General features: G+C 40.6%; 1 protein-coding gene across 4 annotated transcripts in view; it reads right to left on the reverse strand.

The window, feature by feature from the left end:
- The window catches only part of POC1A (POC1 centriolar protein A), a 109,466-nt gene that overhangs the window by 64,232 nt on the left and 25,291 nt on the right, over nucleotides 1-19,943 (reverse strand). For all 4 annotated transcript variants that reach the window (XR_012159880.1, XM_073352461.1, XM_073352460.1 and 1 more), the window contains one exon: nucleotides 14,854-14,987. Coding sequence is in view for 3 of the 4 variants with exons in the window: in XM_073352461.1 (XP_073208562.1) it covers nucleotides 14,854-14,987 (134 nt within the window). In the remaining variant the exon portion in view is untranslated. The remainder of the gene's footprint in view (nucleotides 1-14,853; nucleotides 14,988-19,943) is intronic.

The raw sequence follows: 19,943 nt of genomic DNA on the forward strand, positions 1-19,943 counted from the left end.
GTTACAATTAAAGTTATTACCCAAGTATATAGAAATTCTATACAAACCTATACACAAGTTACAAATATAGTTATGCTCACATCCTTAACAACAGTGTTTGGGTCTGATAGGTCGCTCATAGTTTGATCAACAGAGGAGGGATGGTTCCTGCTGGAGTCTCCCTTAGGGAGCTCAATTTTCCCGTTATGGGCATCTCCTTATTATAGGATGATTCTGTCTATACCTACATTCTGTACATGCCCATAAAAGGGTCAACCCTCTTTTCTCTTATTGCTTGGTGTTCCCTGGAAACTTAAGAGACCCCAATTTTCTATAGGCTGTGTAAATTCCCTTTAGTCTCATTGGCACTGACGCACAATCTGTATCCTGTGGTTAAGACACATTTCGGAGACAGATGCACCTTTACAGTATTTTTATGATCTAATCTTAATCTTCTGGGTAATTTTGCACACTACCACCACTTGGTACCTTTCCTGCCCCACCCCCCATAATCTTCGGACATCGGGTTATTTTTCAGTCATTGTCTTATGTCATCATTTCTGGTCTCCAAGGCCTAAAATAGCCAAGCTAAATCTTGCAGGCCTCGGCCTACCAGTTCTTGCATTTCAGCTTGTCTTACTTATGTTTAATACATGATTCTTCTAAATACTGATCAATCTTATACTTTTATAATCCTACAAATGAACTCTAACATACAATGATTATATATGACAAATGCTGATTAAATATAACATCACACAATAAATGAATAATAAACTAAAATCATTGGCTACACAGGTCTGTGGAGAATTTTTGCTACCCAGGGAGTATACTATCACAGAATGCCACAATTGAGGAGATTATCCATCACATAGCCAAGTCCAGCTCTGCATTTGGAATGCTCTCATACCCTTATGGAATGATAGCGGCATCAAAACAAGGAGTAAGCAAAATGTCTACCAGGCAGGCATGCCTCAATGCTTCTGTATTGTGGAGAGATACGGATAACATACCAGGAGTCATTTCTTTTAGACTTTAAATAGTCTTAACTAGTCTTCCACTGAAGTAGTGGTTGAATAGAAGTGCAATACTATTCATGCAGGTTTAAACATCTGGTTTAAAGTATTTTCACAAACATTTAAGAAGTACACAGTCTCAAAAGGATTAGGCAGACACTTATATGCAATAAAGCAGAGTTAGGAAATACTTATCTAAGTACAGACGCAATAGACAAACTGTTCTATTAGGAATAAATAGTGGAGAATACCGGGAATGAAATATTATGACAGACACTAAACAATTACTTTGCAGCGTGCTTCAATAAATGTATATGGCTGAGCTTCTGTCTAAGTGTGAATCAGGTTTCCAGAGACTGCAGATGACTAAGGCTTTTGGGAAAGTTAATTTAACAAGTAAAAACTTACATAGAGAACACAAAATGTATACTTTGACTGAAGTAGAGTTTGAGTAATCTTGCTATGTTACTTCAGGTCACACTACACCCAGACAGGCAGACAAGCAGCTTTTCATTATCCTTAATCAAGTTAAGGGGATGTGCTACTTTAATAGCACTGAACTTATTTTGCCAAAAATCAAGCCATGTCCCTTTACCCAGTTCCCCTTCTTCCTCTGATGTGCTTAGAAAACAACATACATTGAACCTTACAAATAAATATAGGCCAGATAAATTGCTGTTGTAAACCACTAAGCTCATCTGTTTGTTGTCAGACAGACAACTGCTGCTACTTGCACCCACATTTCTTTGTCCATGCAAATACACAGGCACAAGATTATACCTGCACAAGTGGAGGCTATGAATGTCCTGAGATCCCAGGACATCTGTCCATCCCTGGTTTTAAGGGGGCTAAACCTCCTGCTAATTCCTTCAGAGGACAAATCCAATGACCCCATGGAAGGATTTGAAATGAGTTCTTAAAACAACTTTCTTGTAGTATAAATCATCTCTTAATGGAGAGGTCTTGCCAGGATTTGACTTGGCGGTTCCCATTTCTATATGTTTGTACAGGACTTAGCACAATTAGAGGCCAACCAGTGTAGGCAATACGGACTATTAACACATAGTACTAGTACTCCCATGCGTCGGGACCCCAAAGTGAGTTGCAATCCCTTTTTAATGGGGTCACCATGGCTAGTGTTAGACTTGCTGGGGCCCAGAGCCAAAGCCCACGCCCCCCTGCCCAAAGCCCAAGGGCTTCAGCCTTGGGCAGCAGGGCTCAGGTTACAAGCCCCACCCTGCCCACACTGAAGCCATGGGACTTTGGCCCCCCGCCTGGAACGGAAGGGCTTGGGTGGACTCAGGTTTCGGTCTCCCCTCCCTGGGTCAGAAGGGGGTCATGGTTCAATGAAGTTTGAGAACCCCTGTAGTAGTCCAACTATCCCTGCAGCTGTCTCTCCCCCAAAAAAGAGAATATTCATACATGCGTGGCCAGTGTGTAGTTTTCCCCCTGCCTTCTCCATATTAAGAACTGCTAAGCTCTCAATTACTACCACGCGCTCTCAAGAAGAGAGATTCTAAATAGAACAAACCAACCAGAAATGATGCAAGTGTGAAACATACAATCTGCTTGGAAAAAATCTAAATACTGGTGCAATACTGTTGAAGGATATGACATTTCTAAAATAAACAAGTAAGTCTTACGAAGAAAGATCAACATTTTGGAAAGATTATAATCCTCCAAGTATTACGTACTGCATCTGAAGTTAACACCTTTCTAATGCAAGTTCCATTGTGAACAGCCTGACTGTAACAGGTGGGAAAAAGACAGACAGAAATTTACATCAGACAAGCTATTCACAATCAAGACCAACCCAGAAGTCTAAGCTGTAGAACTATTGTTCTTTAAATGATTTTATCGGTCACTAAATATTTGAGTATATTCAGGTAATTTAGCATGCTACAAAATCACTTCAAACACACAATGTAACCAGAAGAACAGCACCTACCATATGCCAGAGGAAAATGGAGATTCAATAGGATGTACATGGACTAAAAATAGAACCGGATATAAAAGAATACACGTGTGTACAAATGGAAAGAACAAGGGGAACAGACAGGTCAATAGATACAACACGCTTAATTTGTTGACATGAAACAACAAACAAAAGAAACACTGTTGCCTAGGCTTTGCCTAAATATTCTCCCTGTAAAGAAGAATGGCATCTGAGATTAAGAAGCAGTCAGACAACGTGTATATTTTGGGATTAGTAGAATCTTTTATAAGTTTTTTACACTCTCTCAATTGTTTTAGTACTGCAAATTGAAACTTAAAAAAAAAAGTGTTTGAAGTATACCTGTGAGGATGAAAAAGTGAGAGCAAGCCACCTCTGTTCAAGTAACATCACACTGTCCAAGTCTCAGGCAGGTCTTTAAACTTCCTAGTTTGCACCATTACTCAAATCTTTGGGACTGCAACAGATCTCTAGCAGATAACTTTGTCCATCCTTCTGTACTTTGGCAGGAATGCCTTTTGTTATTATTACTAGTAGTATTACTGTAGCACCAAGAAGCTCTAATCATCAACCAGGACCACTCTGTGCTAGGTGTTGTACAAACACAGAACAAAAGACCGTCCCCTGCTCCAGACAGCTTACAGTCTATATATAAGACAAGAAATGACGGATGCACAGAGACTCATAGGAGAGTACGAGACAATATTGGTTAGTATCATAAGCTGTGGTCTGCCTATATTAGCAGGCTAACCATTACCAAGGTTTTTGTAGGTATCATGTTCAAAGGAGACTAAGGAGGGTTTTAAAAGTGGATAAGGAGTTAGTTTTGCAGATGTTTACAGTGAGGTCCTTCCAAGAGTGAAGGGCAGATTGGGAGAAAGGACAAAGATGCTCATTTGAAAATTTAACAAGTGGGAAACGGAGGCAGCATCGTGGGCTGATCAGAGATAGAAGTCAACATGTCGACAGAGAAGAGAGGTAGTGTGGAAACAGGCTGTGAAGGGTACTGAAAGAAAAAAACAAGCTGATTATGTCTGGCGCGATAGATAAGGTGGAAACCTGTGAAAGAATACAAAGAAGAGGGTGACAGCCAAAGTGATGGGCTAGGAAAGTGATCTTTGCAGCAGCAGGAGCAGCATTCTGAAATTTCTGTTTTGTTTAAATGGCTGGTAAATAAGCTGTGCTGAATGGAATGTATATTCCTGTTTTTGTGTCTTTTTCTAACTCAAGGTTTTGCCTCGAGGGATTCTCTATGTTTTGAATCTGATTACCCTGTAAGGTATTTACCATCCTGATTTTGCAGAGCTGATTCTTTTACTTTTTCTTTAATTAAAATTCTTCTTTTAAGATCCTGATTGCTTTTTCATTGTTCTTAAGATCCAAGGATTTGGGTCTGTGTTCACCTATGCAAACTGGTGAGGATTTTTATCAAGCCTTCCCCAGGAAAAGTGGGTAGGGCTTGGGTGGATATTTTTTTGGGGGGAGACGTCTCCAAGTGGGCTCTTTCCCTGTTCTTTGTTTAACATGCTTGGTGGTGGCAGCACAGGGCTCAAGGACAAAGCAAAGTTTGTACCTTGAGGAAGGTTTTTAACCTAAACTGCTAAGAATAAGCTTGAGGGTTTTTCATGCAGGTCCCCACATCTGTACCCTAGAGTTCAGAGTGGGGAAGGAACCTTGACAGAAGGGTATTGAAAGAAAAAAACAAGCTGATTATGTCTGGCGCAATAGAGAAGGTGGAAACCTGTGAAAGAATACAAAGAAGAGGGTGACAGCCAAAGTGATGGGTTAGGAAAGTGATCTTTGCAGCAGCAGTAGCAGTATTCTGAATGAATATGGGAGGGCCAAGACTGCATTTGTCAAGACCAGAGAGAACAATGTTGCAGTAATCAAGTCACAGGACAAGGAGAGCCTTGACGAGAGTTTCAGCGGCACAGATGGATAAGAAAGGCCGTATCTTAGAGATGTGATGCAGAAAGATTCTGCAAGACTTAGACATAGCCTGGATGTGAGGACCTGGAGAGGTCTGGGTCAAAGATGACACGCAGGCTGCAGGCCTGCATGACAGGCAGGATGGTGGTGTTGTCCACAGTGATCAACAAAGGAACAGGAAGCGCAGGCGGTGGTGGGGAATTAAGAGCTCTGTTTTAGCCATGTTGAACTTGAGCTGCTAGACACCCACACGCAGATGTCAGAGAGACAGAGAGATCCTGAGATTTTAGTTTCAACAGGTGACAGGTCCAGAGTAGAGAGGCAGATCTGTGAATTGCCAGCATAGCCAGGGTAGCTGAACTTGCATTTGCAGATGAGATTACCTAGAGATTATAGAGGGAGAAGAGAAGGTGACCAAACAGAACCCTGTGGAACTCCAAGGAAAGTTGGGGAAGAGGTGAGGGGGGACATGCCAAAAAACAATAAGAGGTAGGAGGAAAATGAGGAGAGAACAGAGTTATGGAAACCAAGGGAGCCAAAGATTTCAAGAAGAGCATAGTTGACAGTGCAGACAGGTCAAGGATTATGAGAATGAAATGCTGGTTCTGAGTTTGGCTAGGAAGAGATCATAAGAAACTTTAGTGACAGCTGTTTCAGTGAGGTACAAGGAGTGCAAGCTGAATTAGAGTGGTTCTAGGATGGAACTGAGGGAAAGGAACTCTAGATAACTATTTTAAACTGCATGCTCTGAGCTTAGAGATGAAGAAGGCAGATGGGATGGTAGTTGAAGAGGCAATTAAGGTCACGGATGGGTTTGGGGTTTGTTTTAAGATAGGAGAGACTTGTATTGAGGAGAAAAGTCACAAGAGCAGGAGCTTAAGGAGACAAGTAAGGGAAGGTGAGAGTGGGCACATGGGAGATCAGGAAATGGGATCAGATAACTGGGCCAAATGTAGGGGTTAGACAAGGAAAGCAGATGAGAAACTTCTACATTAGTTACAGGGAAGAAGGGGGAAGAAACCTGTAGGAGAGGAAGACAAGACAAGCCGAGGGAAAAGGGAAGGTCACATCACATTTGCCCATTTTCTCTTGGAAGAAGTCAGTGAGATCCTGTTCAGAAAGAAGTGGAAGCAGGAAGAGGGAAGGGTTTAAGGAGTGAGTCACAGGTGGCTAAAAGGCAGCTGGCATTGCATATGTGAGATTCAATCTATTTGGTTAACTAGGGCATTGGCAGGCTTGAAGTAGAGAACAAATTTATAGTGGAGAAATCAGCATGGTCCCTGGATTTCCACCACAGATTCTCTTTAGCATGACAGGAAGAGTGGAGGAAGGATATTGGGTATGAGCAAGGGCTGGGGTTTTGCAGGAAGACCTTGTGACGAGAGAGGGGGGCAAAAAGAATCAAGGGTGGAAGAGAGTGAAGCATGGATAGAATCAACCGCCATATCAATAGAAAAAAGGGAAGAGAGGCAGGCCGGCAGGCAGAAGGCTTAGAGCAGACAAGAAGTCATTAATGCTTATCAGAGTGGATAAAAAACATTTATTTAAATTATAAGTTTGTCTTTTTAAAATAAACTTATTTAATGCTAATTCTGAATTTAATACAAAATATGTTAATGCTTAAAATTATAATTTAGTTATAAATGTGAAACATGTTTTGATAAAAGAAGTTTATGTATCCAAAACATTTAAGGTTGTTTTCTTTAATAAAAAAATTTTTATATGCGGTTTTGTGTATTTGTTTAAATTCTGGTTACTATCCTAATGCAGCTTGACACAAAACGTAAGCAAAAAGTTATTTCGTAAATAAGCAATATATCATTCATTTTCTAACATTCTAACAATGTAGAATAAGAATCTGAAAATATTAAGCTATATAATTGCTTAAAAATTTATAGAGTTATAGCATACCATCCTATGTTGCAAAAAGGAGTACCAATCTAGTGTAAAGGCTCTAATTAGTTGTAAATCAACATGTTTTAATTGTTATACTGTAGAACCTCAGAATTACGAACACCTCAGGAATGGAGGTTGTTTGTAACTCTGAAATGTTCGTAACTATGAACAAAATGTTAGGGCTGTCCTTTCAAAAGTTTACAACTGAACAGTGACTTAATACAGCTTTGAAACTTTACTATGCAGAAGGAAAATGCTGCTTTTAATCATCTTAATTTAAATGAAACAAGAACAGAAACCGTTTCCTTACTTTGTCAAAAACTATTAAATTTTCTCTTTTTTTAGCAGCTTACGTTTAACACAGTACTGTAGTCTGCACTTTATTTCCTTTTTTTTTTTTTTTCCCCCAGTCTCTGCTGCTGCCTCATTGCATACTTCCAGTTCCAAATGAGGTCTGCAGTTGACTAGTCAGTTTGTAACTCTGGTGCTCATAACTCTGAGGTTCTACTATATTAACCAATAAGAATGCACCTTTCTTTTAAAAAATAAAGGAAGTACAAATGGAAATGTTGATTAAAATCAATTTTTTTTAAATCAAAGCTTTCCACCTGGTGATTTATATTTCTGATTTAAAAAATTGCCTTGATTTAAAATGAATCCATCCTAATGCTAACGGGATGGGTGTCATAGAAAGGCCACGTGACTGGGCATGAAAGTGGGAGCTTATGGGCAATGCTGAAAGACCAGATGATGGTCAAAGACATAGCACTCAGCAACAGTAAGAGATAGGGGTCTGCTTAATGGACACCATGTGAAGCACATGGCCCTCTTGGCAAGAAAGTGAGTTGAATCAGGGCAAGAGCGGTGCAGCAGGTCCCACTATGAGGCAGCTAGGACACATTGCCCCAGGGAGTGGGAAGAAGACTATTGTAAGCCTTTCAGAATAGAATAATGTCTTACTGAACCTTGAAAGTCTTCATTAATGAAGATTCCAGAGCCCCAGGTAGGAGAAGACTCTATTGTTTAGTGGATATTGGAGTTAGAGTTTTTCTTAATACTTAACCTACTTAACCCTGAGGTCTTGCAAGCTCACTCCTTTTTGGTTGCAGCTTCCTGTCCTCTTTGCACCACCCCTTTATGTATTTGTAGAGTTATGTCTCCCCTCAATCATTTCATCCAGACTCCCCTCCCTCTTGCATTCCTTGCACATGCAGAACTCCTAGAGCAGGGGTTCTCAAACTTCATTTCATGACTCCCTTATGACAACAAAAATTACTTCACAACTCCTAAAGGTTGTGAAGTAATTTGGCAGGGGGGCCAAAACTGAAGCTCAAGGGCTTCAGCCCCAGGCAGGGGGCCTGCAACCTGAGCCCCGCCACCCAGAGTGAAAGCCCTCGGACTTTGGCTTCAGCCCAGGGCAGTGAGGCTCGGGCTTCAGCCCTGGGCCCGGGCGCCAGTCCTGGCAACTCCATTCAAAAGGAGTCCCGACCCACTTTGGGATCCATTGTCCTAGAGACTTCATGAGGAGCAAAGCATGTTCGATCAGGCCCGCAGCCATTAAGGAAAAAAAGTCAGCCTTACAAGTTCTGCACTCACCACCTCCTATTACTAAAAGGAGTCAGGGAATGGATTTCTTGATGATTACCTGTTCTGCATTCCCTCTGGGGTACCTGGCACTGGCCACTGTCGGAAGACAGGATACTGGGCTAGATGGACCTTTCATCTGACCCAGTATGGCCATTCTCAATTACCCATCTGTATTTTGAAAATACTCCTATGTATTATTTGTTATACATGACTATGAATACTTCTATATAAACACATGCATAATATGGTTCAATTTGTGACACTGCAGAGGAAACCAAGGTAAATCTCTGCCATAGATACCATTTATTTTTTAATTACTGAATTTATGGTGGAATACATTATGTCATTTCTTTGACAAAAAGCAGTTCAGCAAACAGTAATGTTTTCCACAACAGGAGTAATATACAAGCTTTCAAAAAAATTCATAGTTAGAGGCGGCAATTGTTTTAAACATATTATCTTCACTAAGTATTTTACTATTAAAAGGTAAAATAGTACTATTTGTGGTAGCGGTCAGTTACACAGTAAACATACCCGTTAGGTACTATAAGTTGCCATTTAGCACCACCACACCCTTTTATAGTGATTTTGCTCACAGAGAGTCTGAACGTTACAAATGCTGCTGCTGCTAAGTCTTAAAACATTCAGTTTATAAAAAGACACCACCGTAACCTGGGACTCTCATGAATCAGAGACCCAAAATTTAACTTAGGTTCTATCATCTGTTAATAGGATTTGTGCTTTTATTTCCTCCCTCCTGGACCAGTCCACACAAGAGATCCACTTCCTAGACACTACAGTGCAAATAAGTGATGGTCACATAAACACCACCCTATACCGGAAACCTACTGACCGCTATACTTACCTACATGCCTCCAGTTTCCATCCAGGACACATCACACGATCCATTGTCTACAGCCAAGCCCTAAGATAACACTGAATTTGCTCCAATCCATCAGACAGAGACAAACACCTACAAGATCTTTATCAAGCATTCTTAAAACTACAATACCTACCTGGGGAAGTGAGGAAACAGACTGACAGAGCGAGACGGGTACCCAGAAATCACCTACTACAGGACAGGCCCTACAAGGAAAATAACAGAACACCACTGGCCATCACATACAGCCCCCAGCTAAAACCTCTCCAGCACACTATCAACGATCTACAACCTATCCTGGAAAATGATCCTCACTCTCACAGACCTTGGGAGACAGGCCAGTCCTCGCTTACAGACAACCCCGCAACCTCAAGCAAATACTCACCAGCAACCACACACCACACCACAGAAACACTAACCCAGGAACCAATCCCTGTAGCAAACCTTGTTGCCTACTGTGTCCCCATATCTACTCTAGCGACACCATCAGAGGACCCAACCACATCAGCCAAAAGCTCATTCACCTGCATGTCTACTAATGTTATATATGCCATCATGTGCCAGCAATGCCCCTCTGCCATGTACATTGGCCAAACCGGACAGCCCCATGTAAAAGAATAAATGGACACAAATCGGACATCAGGAATGGTAACACACAAAAGCCAGTGGGAGAACACTTTAATCTTCCTGGACATTCTGTAACAGATTTGAAAGTAGCTATACTTGAACAAAAAAACTTCAGAAACAGACTTCAGAGAGAAACAGCAGAACTAAAATTCATTTGCAAATTTAACACCATTAATTTGGGCTTGAATAGGGACCGGGAGTGGCTGGCTCATTACAGAAGCAGCTTTGTCTCTCCTGGAATTGACACCTCCTCATCTATTGTTGGGAGTGGACTACATCCACCCTAATCGAATTGGCCCTGTCAGCACTGGCTTTCCACTTGTGAGGTAACTCCCTTCTCTCCATGTGTCAGTATATTTATGTCTGCATCTGTAACTTTCACTCCATGCATCTGAAGAAGCGAGGTTTTTACCCACGAAAGCTTATGCTCAAATATATCTGTTAGTCTTTAAGATGCCACCGAACTCCTTGTTGTTTTTGTGGATACAGACTAACACAGCTACCCCCTGATATTTTTCTCTTACTATGTCAGCTCAAAAATGGCTTGGTCTGGAAATCTGAAGTTCTGTTTTGTTACCTGCAATGAGAACTATTGTGCAGATATTTTTAGAATAGTTGGGAAGTCAATTTTGGAGAAAGTCACTCACTGTAAAACTTCCAAAACTTTTCATAACCCGATAGAGATTATGAATTCCTGTGTTTAAGCTTTCGTTAACAAGACAGCTTCTAGCTCTTTTTGTTAAAGATAAATAGAAAAGGAATGCTGATCACGGGCGGCAGTTCACCAAGTTAACCTTACCCTCAAAGTCATTCAGTTATTCATGGGCCTCCTGCACCACTCTCCTCCACATCTAGGAAGGAAAACATGTCAGCCACCAGAGCTGCCTGGTAGAGTTCCTGCTCGTGACTGAGAGCATCTATGCACACCCTTCCTACCATAAAAGGAGCAGATGGGGGAATCCTAGACCTAATCTTCAATTCTGTAACTCCTTCAGTGATGCTACTAAAAGACACCATGACCCACCAGTCCTTGAGCCAATGCCATTTTCCTTTCCACAGAGGTAACTGCATACTACAGTGCCTCAGCAGCAAACTCATTTTCCACCCATTTATCCACTGACAACCAGTTGAGTAGTGGATAAGGAAGATGTAGTGGCAGAAATTCACCCTACTGATGGGTGAACACATGATGGCATGATATTTAATCCCTTCTGTCAGGGGATGAGTGGTATTGGCAAAGACAATTAATTCTTTAAAAATGTAGAGGTAAGAAGCCATTACACACCTAAATTATCTTGTCATGGGAAAAACATTTAGATGACTTCAGGTCACAGTTACTAAAAAGAGCATGTATACCAATAAAAAAAGTACATAAATACTTACAAGATACTTCTTCACTGGCTTTTTGACAACAATTAATTTAAAAAAAAAAAGTTTAAAAATAGAAAAATAAAAGCCTCCACTTACTATATTTCAAGTGGTATCTAAAAATTTCACTACTTATAAGACCACTATACACAGACACACATGCATCTACCTCAACCCTTCTCCACACACACCGAAAGCCTGGAACTGCATGCAAATTTGATGCTGTCCTCTCTCTATATTTTGACAGCAGATAGCGGAGTAGCACATCCATATGCTGATACACCTGTTTAAAGTGTCTTACAGTTTTAGTCAGTGAAGTGGAGAGTTTCTATAGTTTTACCACTTACCAATCAGGCGGGTAGAAGGTGAGGATTATATGGCCAAAATTAAGATTGCTTGCAGAATCTTAACTCTGCATTTTTTGGACTCCTATTTATAAATATAACAATACTAATGTTTTACGTAACCATTTGCTTACAATGTCTACTCTGTTAATGAAGTTGTCTGGAAGTAGTCATTAGAACCTTCAGATAAAGTATACATACAGTGTACATATTTACATTTTTCTAATGACTACCCAAGAACGACTTATAAAGGTCCTGTAACATTCTGTTCCTGTATGATGAACAAATATCAATGGTGGGCCTGCACACCAAGTCTCATTTGTATGAAAGTGAGTGAAAGTATTTCACAACTTGAAGCACTTAAAAACGTGCAGCTACAGCATGATATTTTGCAGCTGCAAGATGCCAGCTCAGAGCTACGAACTCCAGTCTCTCTGATGATCCTTCTGGTATGAGAGGCCAGCTCCATTATAATTAAAGACAGCAATATAAACTTGGCAAGTCTCCCTATTTAAACTAGAGCTAAATCAGCCAGTAACACAAATTCCTTGCACTCCAACAGTTGCGTCAAAGCACGTTTGAAGGAACTCAAATCTTTCTTCTTGAAATTTTCACTTACAAATAACTGTCCCAGAACAGCAATCAGCTGTCAGAAGAACCACCAAATCTGGACCAGGTATATTCTCCCACACAAACTCACAAGTCAAGAATGTCTTCAGAACAAGCTGTTCATCTGAGTAACTAAAAATATATATATATATACATATATTTGTCTTTTAACACTTCATTTTCAACTACAGTGGCACTGACTGAGGAGATGTCTACATTGCCATCAGAGGTGTGACTGCAGCACATGCAGACATCACCAAGCTAGCTTTGAGCTAGCTAGTTTGGGTACCAAAAGCAAAGAAGCCACAGCAGCAGCAGACGGCAGCATGGACTAGCTGTCCAAGTACATACCCAGGGTCCCAGGCAGAGCTGAAAAGCTCATGCTGTCATGGCTTCATGGCTACTGTTACTTAAGCTAATTAGATCAAAACTAGCTTGGATAAGTGTACACTTGCTGCATCTCCCTGTCACTGGGGCAGTACAGACAGCTGTGTTAAGGTTAGAGAGGAAGTGGTAAAGACACAATACATATCACATACACACTTTCTGGGGGGTGAAAAAGTTACATTAAATCAGCCTCTAAATCAACACAGCAGATTTTATAAGGTTGCAGAAGTCAACCCAGGGCCAGAATAGGTCTGTTGAACCAGGTCCTAAGTTAATATACTACTAAGATTGCACAAGAATGTTTGATTTTTTTAGAAAAAATGCTCTCTCTCATCCCCACCTCCTTCCATTACTCCCTAACTGGAGGAACTAGCGTGTTGCAAAGCAGATTATAGCAGTCCGTCACTGCAGAAGAGTTTTCAGCTGTTGCTAATACAACGTAACAAGGAATGCCGGAATCCAGCAGATGATGAGCGGCAGGTCTGATTGACCTAAACCAGACTCAAAACTGAGTGACTTGTATGTCTGTGTCCATATGTATCCAATGCAAAATGGTCAGTCCCATATCTGACTAGCTGATTCAAGAACAGTCTAGTCATTTTTTTAAAATATAGGATCAATCCACACAAATCTACTTATGAAGTCTCCTCTAGTATTGCACAATGCAATACTCAGCTATTCACTACTTTTTCAGATCTGGAACTACTCCAGGCCAAGGTCAAATTCTCTCCTTTATGCAACCACACGGTGGGGAAGAGGGAGGCAGAAAGAAGAAAAAAACAAAGAGAGAGAGAAAGTGTGTGTGTAGAAATCAGGCTCAGACTCCTAATAAATAAGTTCATCACATACTAAAAAGACACTCCCCCTCTCTATGCTTCCCCCTTCTCCTGCTCTCAAACTAGGACTCACTATAAGAGGCACACAGTCCTCACTCTCCACTACCTAGGCCCTCTTTGGTGGTATAGTGGTGAGCACAGCTGCCTTTGAAGCGGTTCACCTGGGTTCGATTCCCAGCCAATGCAATGGGGGGGGGGAGGAATAGCTTAGTGGTTTGAGCATTGGCCTGCTAAACCAAGGGTTGTGAGCTCAATCCTTGAGGGGGCCATTTAGGGATCTGGGGCAAAAATTGGGGATTGATCCTGCTTTGAGCAGGGGGTTGGACTAGATGACCTCCAGAGGTCCCTTCCAACCCTGATATTCTCTGATTCTTCCAGTAAATTATTAATGCCCTTGCTCCCCTTAAGTGTTAAGTATGAAAGAAAACGGGGTGTGTGTCTGTGTGTATTTTTTTACATGTCCTGTATTTAGTGGATAGCTTGTTTTTGTATTTCATGTAATTCACCCCAGTATACAGCTTCAGGCTAGGGTTTTCAAAATGGGGCCTACAAGAGTTGAGCTTCCAAATGGGGCTACAAAAGCCCAAAGCCCTTTGACTTTGGAAGTCCCAGCCCTCAGCCAATAAGGACACTGTTGGGTTAAAATTTAAATCGTCACTATCATCATCTTGCAAAATAATATTTTAGAACTTGTTTGCTTTTCATTATTCATGCCTTTGCTGCCTCACTCAGCTTGGACAGTAAAATTAGACTATTTATTTAGATTTAACATTTAAAAAAACACAAGAGCTCCAAGCACTCTGAATATAATTAGACCTACCAACAACAAAACACCCAGCAGCATAAATACTAGAATACAAATAAGTTAATTCTGCCAATCAGGAATATTACGTAATCAAATGAAGATAATTTATCTTAGGCAGCTGCCAAAATGGGAAGACTCCAGAAAAGCTCTCACCCCCAAATCACGCCCAGGAACATACCCCTTCTCCTTCCCAGAAACCCTATAAGACAAAGTAACTAGTCTGTGTATAGAGCCATTTTCCAATATTGATCCCTATGTATGAGCACTTTTTATTTCAGTAGCTGACTCTGAAGGAAAGATTGTTTTACAAAGCAAGTTCTCACAATTTAAAAACAATTTTAAAGCCAAATTTGGATCTGAGGTGTATACTGTCTCCCTTTTTTCCTTGCTTATGAAAACAGTACATTAGATTAATAAGTTACATTTCTTGTCATGTTTTCTCAATATTTCCTCCACCACTACCCCCCCCAGATGAAATTTCAGGTTTAATTAAAAATCTGATCAAGGAACCTTAAGAGTTATAGGCCAAGAGAATTGAAGCCTAACACTCGACTCAACATCATTTCTCTGTCCATCTGCTGAGTCCACGTGCTTTATGCATTACTTTACGAAAGTAATAGTGAAGATTCTCCTCACCTGATGACCATGAAGAGTATACAGCAGCCTTCCTTCTAGTAAATCCAGAATTTTAAGGGTTGAATCATTGGAGGCAGTAATGAGGTAGTTTCCAGAGGGGTGAAAGGAAAGACAATTTACCACAGCACTGTGTACTAGAGGAGAAAAAAAAATACATACACACACATACATCCAACATCTGAAACCAATTTACACAGTAAGTTGTCCCCTCCTTCTGCTCCCCCCCCCACAAAAAAAAAAAGGTGCAGGCACTTTCCAATACTCTGTTATAATGTGTTTAATGTGTTTTCTGATCATAATTTTCACATTATGCAGGAACTCTTTTCAAAGCATTTTACAATGAGGGTCATATCTTCAGGCCTGGGGAAGAGTAAGTTTTGCCAGTTACTCCAGAGCCCGGTTTGGCCCTATGCATTTTAGGTTTAAACCAGAAGTTTGAACTGTACACCAAGGTCTTCTCTTACCAACAAAAAGGGAACATTTTTCCACTGAGGCTCTACTTTTCTCAGATTCTAAGCCATCTTAAAATGAAGACAAAACATCAAAGCCAGAATCTCAGGGAGAATGTTAAGTAACACTTTTGTGAAAAACTACGGAAAGTGATTTTGTTTTGACTTGCCACTTGTGTCAAAATTTTGTCTTCCTCCAAAATCTGCAGTCTTAGTTTAAGATACTTTGTAAGAGAAGTACCAGCCAGCTTGAAAACATATGTTTGATAGCAGCCCTATTTGAAGGTCTAGCATGAGATGTCTTTATAGTTTCAACAAAACTCACCAGGACATGAAAGTTTGTTAAAACAGTAAAGTAGTATTTTGGGATTTTTAATTTTGAAAACATGCATATCCAGAGATACAAGCCTTTCTACATGGGGGCAGAGCTTAAGAGCGGTACTTGGAAGAGTTTAAAAAAAAATTTTTCAGGAAAAGTCTGAATTAATCTTCTGAATAGTATCTTTTTCAAACCTCTGCAACAAAATGATCTCCTTATATTTATGTATTATAGCATAAATATGCTATTGAGCATGTTTATCTGTGGGAACATATAGTACTTCACATAACGTACAAATGCTTATGCATATGTGATGTTACAGGATACTAGTAAACACCACTTAAACATGTTTTGAACATGAAGTCAAATTTATCTCTTAGTTACATTATCTAGCTCCAAAATGTTCTAGCGCCTTGAATTTATGCTTTATTATAAAAAGAGCCAGACAACATTCTTATTTTTATTTCAATCCAAGTTGCACATTAAACTTACCTAGTCTTACTACAAACCGCAGATAGAATTTTAAAAGCACGTAACATCTTGCATTAGATTATGAAATCTGAAATAATCTTGTTGAGTTGTAACACAGAATGTAGATATTTCCCCTTAAACATTACTAACAGCTCTCACATCACCAACAATTCTTAAAGTGTCTTTTAAAAAAGAGGCCCAACTGTACAAAAAAAAGATTCTTAATCCAACCCAGGTAACCTGGAAATGATTACTGCCTCAGGTAAACACTTAACTTCACATGTAATTGAAATAATGAATTTAATTCCATCATGTATATATTTTCCCAACTGATGGGCAGTGGGGGGAAAAAAAACCGCAAATATTTCTAGAGACCGAAATTCATCCAGAGATCAAAAATGGAACAAGGTTTTTACTATAGATATATTTTATTTTGGCTCATGTCACAAGAATAGGAATGTTAGTACAGGAACCCATCACAATGGGATAAAATTTCACCAAGTAATAATTTTCTACTGCTAATGAAATGTATATAGCCAAGTAGTATATAGTTGTAGTGGCCAAGCAAGGTACTAACAAACTTCAACAGGACTTTATTTTTTAAAGTGGAAACCTCTTTTCCAAGCTGCTGTTGCACCATCAGTAGATTTCCCTCAGCCTCTTCAACTCCTCCCCCTCCTTCCTGTTTCCTGTCCTTTCAGACTCCCAACAGCCAGTGCTCTCAATTCTAATAATTACAAGCAACATCTAAACAACACATTCCCTCCTCTCTTGAGAAACTCTCCCAATTACAATAAACGTTGTTCTAACCACAGGAACAAATAGGAAACCAAGCACTATATTGTTAACAGAATTATTACACTAAAAACACTATAGACACTAGGTAACATAGTCTCTAGTCCAGACAGGTGGTCGTCTGGGTCTGAAAGGCCATCTCTCAAGCCCCGGTTCCAGTGCAATGTCTTGTTGGTTTGATACTATGGTGAAGTCATCCAATGCAGACTGGGTGTTGGCATAGTCTCCTCTTGGTGCATAAGCAGGTGCAAGATAAGAAGCATCCCATATCACCCATCAGAAAGTCGATCAGTGTAAGGTCCCTTCTTCGCCATGATTTTAAGAGGAGCTGTGAATTTATGAATTCCCCTTTGCATAAAATTCCAGGTTTTTGTATTCTAACAAAGGAACCACACTGAAACTTTGGTTCCTTAGCACCCCGCCGCTTGTCTGTGAAAGCCTTATACTTCGCTTGGTTCTGTTCAACTATTTTTCTCATATCATCCTCGGTTGGGGCATCAGGTCGTGCCTTTAACAATCCAGCAATGTTCAGTTTAGTATTCATCCGTTTCCCATGCAGTAACTCTGCGGGTGATCTTCGCATTGTGGCATGTCGTGTAGCTCGGTATGCTTGCAAGAAATCAGTAGTGAAGGTTATCCACAATCTCCCTTCCAGTTTTGCAAACTCTCTTTCAAACTTCTGTTAAACCGTTCAATTTCCCCATTGGCTTGAGGGTAGTATAGGGATGACCTTCTGTGTAAAAATGTTCCTCTCTCCTAGAAAAGTTTCAAACTCCAAGGAAGTAAATTGACTACCATTATCTGAAACCAGTTCTTTGGGGTTCCCTTCCCTGCTAAAAACTGAAGAGAAGAGCTTAATTACTGTAGCAGAAGAGATTTGCGATGTAAATGCTACCTCAGACCATTTACTGAACTACTCTATTAAGGTGATGGCATAACAACAGTCAATTGGAACAGTATCAAAGGGTCCTACAATGTCAATTGCCACTTTTTCCCATGCAGATTCAGGAAGAACAGGCTGTAATAGAGGGGTACATGTCACTGCTGTCTTATCATGGATTTGGCAAGTGACACAGAATTTTATGAGTGCGTCAGTTTGAGAGTCCATCCCTGGCCACCAATACAGATCCCATAGTCGTCATTTGGTTCTGACAATTCCTTGATGAGTATTGTGTGCCAGGTGTATGAGTTTTGACTGTAATTCTTCTGGCACAAGTAGCCGGTGTGTACCTCATAGCACACAGCCATCGAGAAAAGAAAGTTCACCCCGAACTCTAAAATAAGGCAGCAAAACTGGGTCAAGGTTTTTAGGGTGACTGGGCCGTCTGTCAGAAATTCCCATAGTTTTTGTTGAATTGGACACGCTGAACAAGCAGCTTGAAATTGTTCTTGTAACTACAGTAAGAGTGCTTGTAATAAGTGCAACTACTACACCCTCATCCTCCGGTGGATCATCTGGTGAAGGCAAAGGCAGGCGAGAAAGGCAATCAGCTACCACATTTTGGTTTCCAGGTTTATATTCCAGTTCATAATTGAAAGAGTAGTCTTGCAGACCATCTAGTAATACGATATCCTGCTCTTCCCAGTTCTTTCGTGGTGAGCAACGTCAAAGGGCCATGGTCTGTGCGCAACTTGAACATGCGGCCCCACAGGTAAGTTCTCCATTTTTCAGTAGCCCAGACACAAGCAAGTGCTTCTTTTTCGACTGTAGAATATTTCCTCTCGGCATTACTTAGTGTCCTTGAAGAAAATGCAACAGTCCTCTCTGTGCTGTCCTCATGAAGCTGCGTGAGGACAGCCCCAAGTCCATAATCAGAAGTATCAGTAGTTACAATTATGGGCAAGACAGGACTGAATAGTGCAAGTACTGAACTATGTACAATCAAGTCTTTCACCGTTTCGAAACTAGCTTGTGCATCCGTTGTCCACACTAAGGTTGAACTTCCCCGTAATAATTCTCGTAACGGTTCAATGACAGAAGCATAATTGGGAATGAATTTTGCATATCAGGAGGTAAGACCCAAGAAGGAACGTAAGTTTTGCAAATCTGTTGGAGGAGGAACATTTGAAATTGCCAGGATATGAGCCGGATCAGGTTTTAGTCCAGCCTGTGAAATTGTATGCCCCAGAAAGGAGAATTCAGTTTGTCTAAATTTGCATTTGGACCTATTGCACTTGAGGCCTGCTTTGCTGATGCAGTTTAGTACAGACTGCAAGTTACTGTCATGCTCCTCCAAAGTATTTCCAAACACGATAATATCATCCAAATAGCACTGAACTCCATGTTGATTCTTCAAAATCAATGACATTTTTTGGAAGGCACTTGGGGCTGATGCGAGACCATATGGAACACGTTTAAAACGGAATAGTCCCTCGTTTAATAAATGCTGTGAGGTCTCTGCTATCTTCTTGCAACATAACCTAGTGGTATGCGCTCTGCAAATCAAGAGCAGAAAACATCTTTGCTCCACAGAGTTCTGCAAATACTTCTTCTATGAGAGGAAGAGGATAGTTGCCAATCACAATAGCTTTATCTGGCTCCCTTAAGTCCACACAAAGGCAAATGCCTCCACCCTTCTTCTGCATCACTACTACAGGTGAAACCCATTCCGAGGAGTTAATCTCTTCAACAATGTCCTCTTGAACAAGTTTTCTAAGTTCCTCTGAAACAGCTTCCCTGACTGAAAATGGTAAGTGCCATAATTTCTGTCATACAGGCATCACATTATTCCGCATATTAACTTTATGCGGAAACCCATAAGCACAGCCGAGTTTCTCCTCAACCTGGTGTTGAGTCCCAGCTGAAACTGGTGTGTGTACCGCAAGAGTGTTTTGCTGAGGAAGATCAATTCGTCCATAAACTACCCTGAGATCTAAAGCAGCCTATAAATCTCTGCCAAGGATAGGAGTACCTTTGTGGACAATGTAGAATTCTGCAGTTACACAGCAATCACCAAAAGTAACTATTGCTGGCAGGCAGCCACGTACTGGAATATGATTTTTCAAATAGCACACCAAGTGAAGCCTGGGTTCAGTAAAAGGCACATCTTTAAAGT

The sequence above is a fragment of the Lepidochelys kempii genome, chromosome 7, assembly GCF_965140265.1.
Source record: "Lepidochelys kempii isolate rLepKem1 chromosome 7, rLepKem1.hap2, whole genome shotgun sequence".
NCBI lineage: Eukaryota > Metazoa > Chordata > Testudines > Cheloniidae > Lepidochelys > Lepidochelys kempii.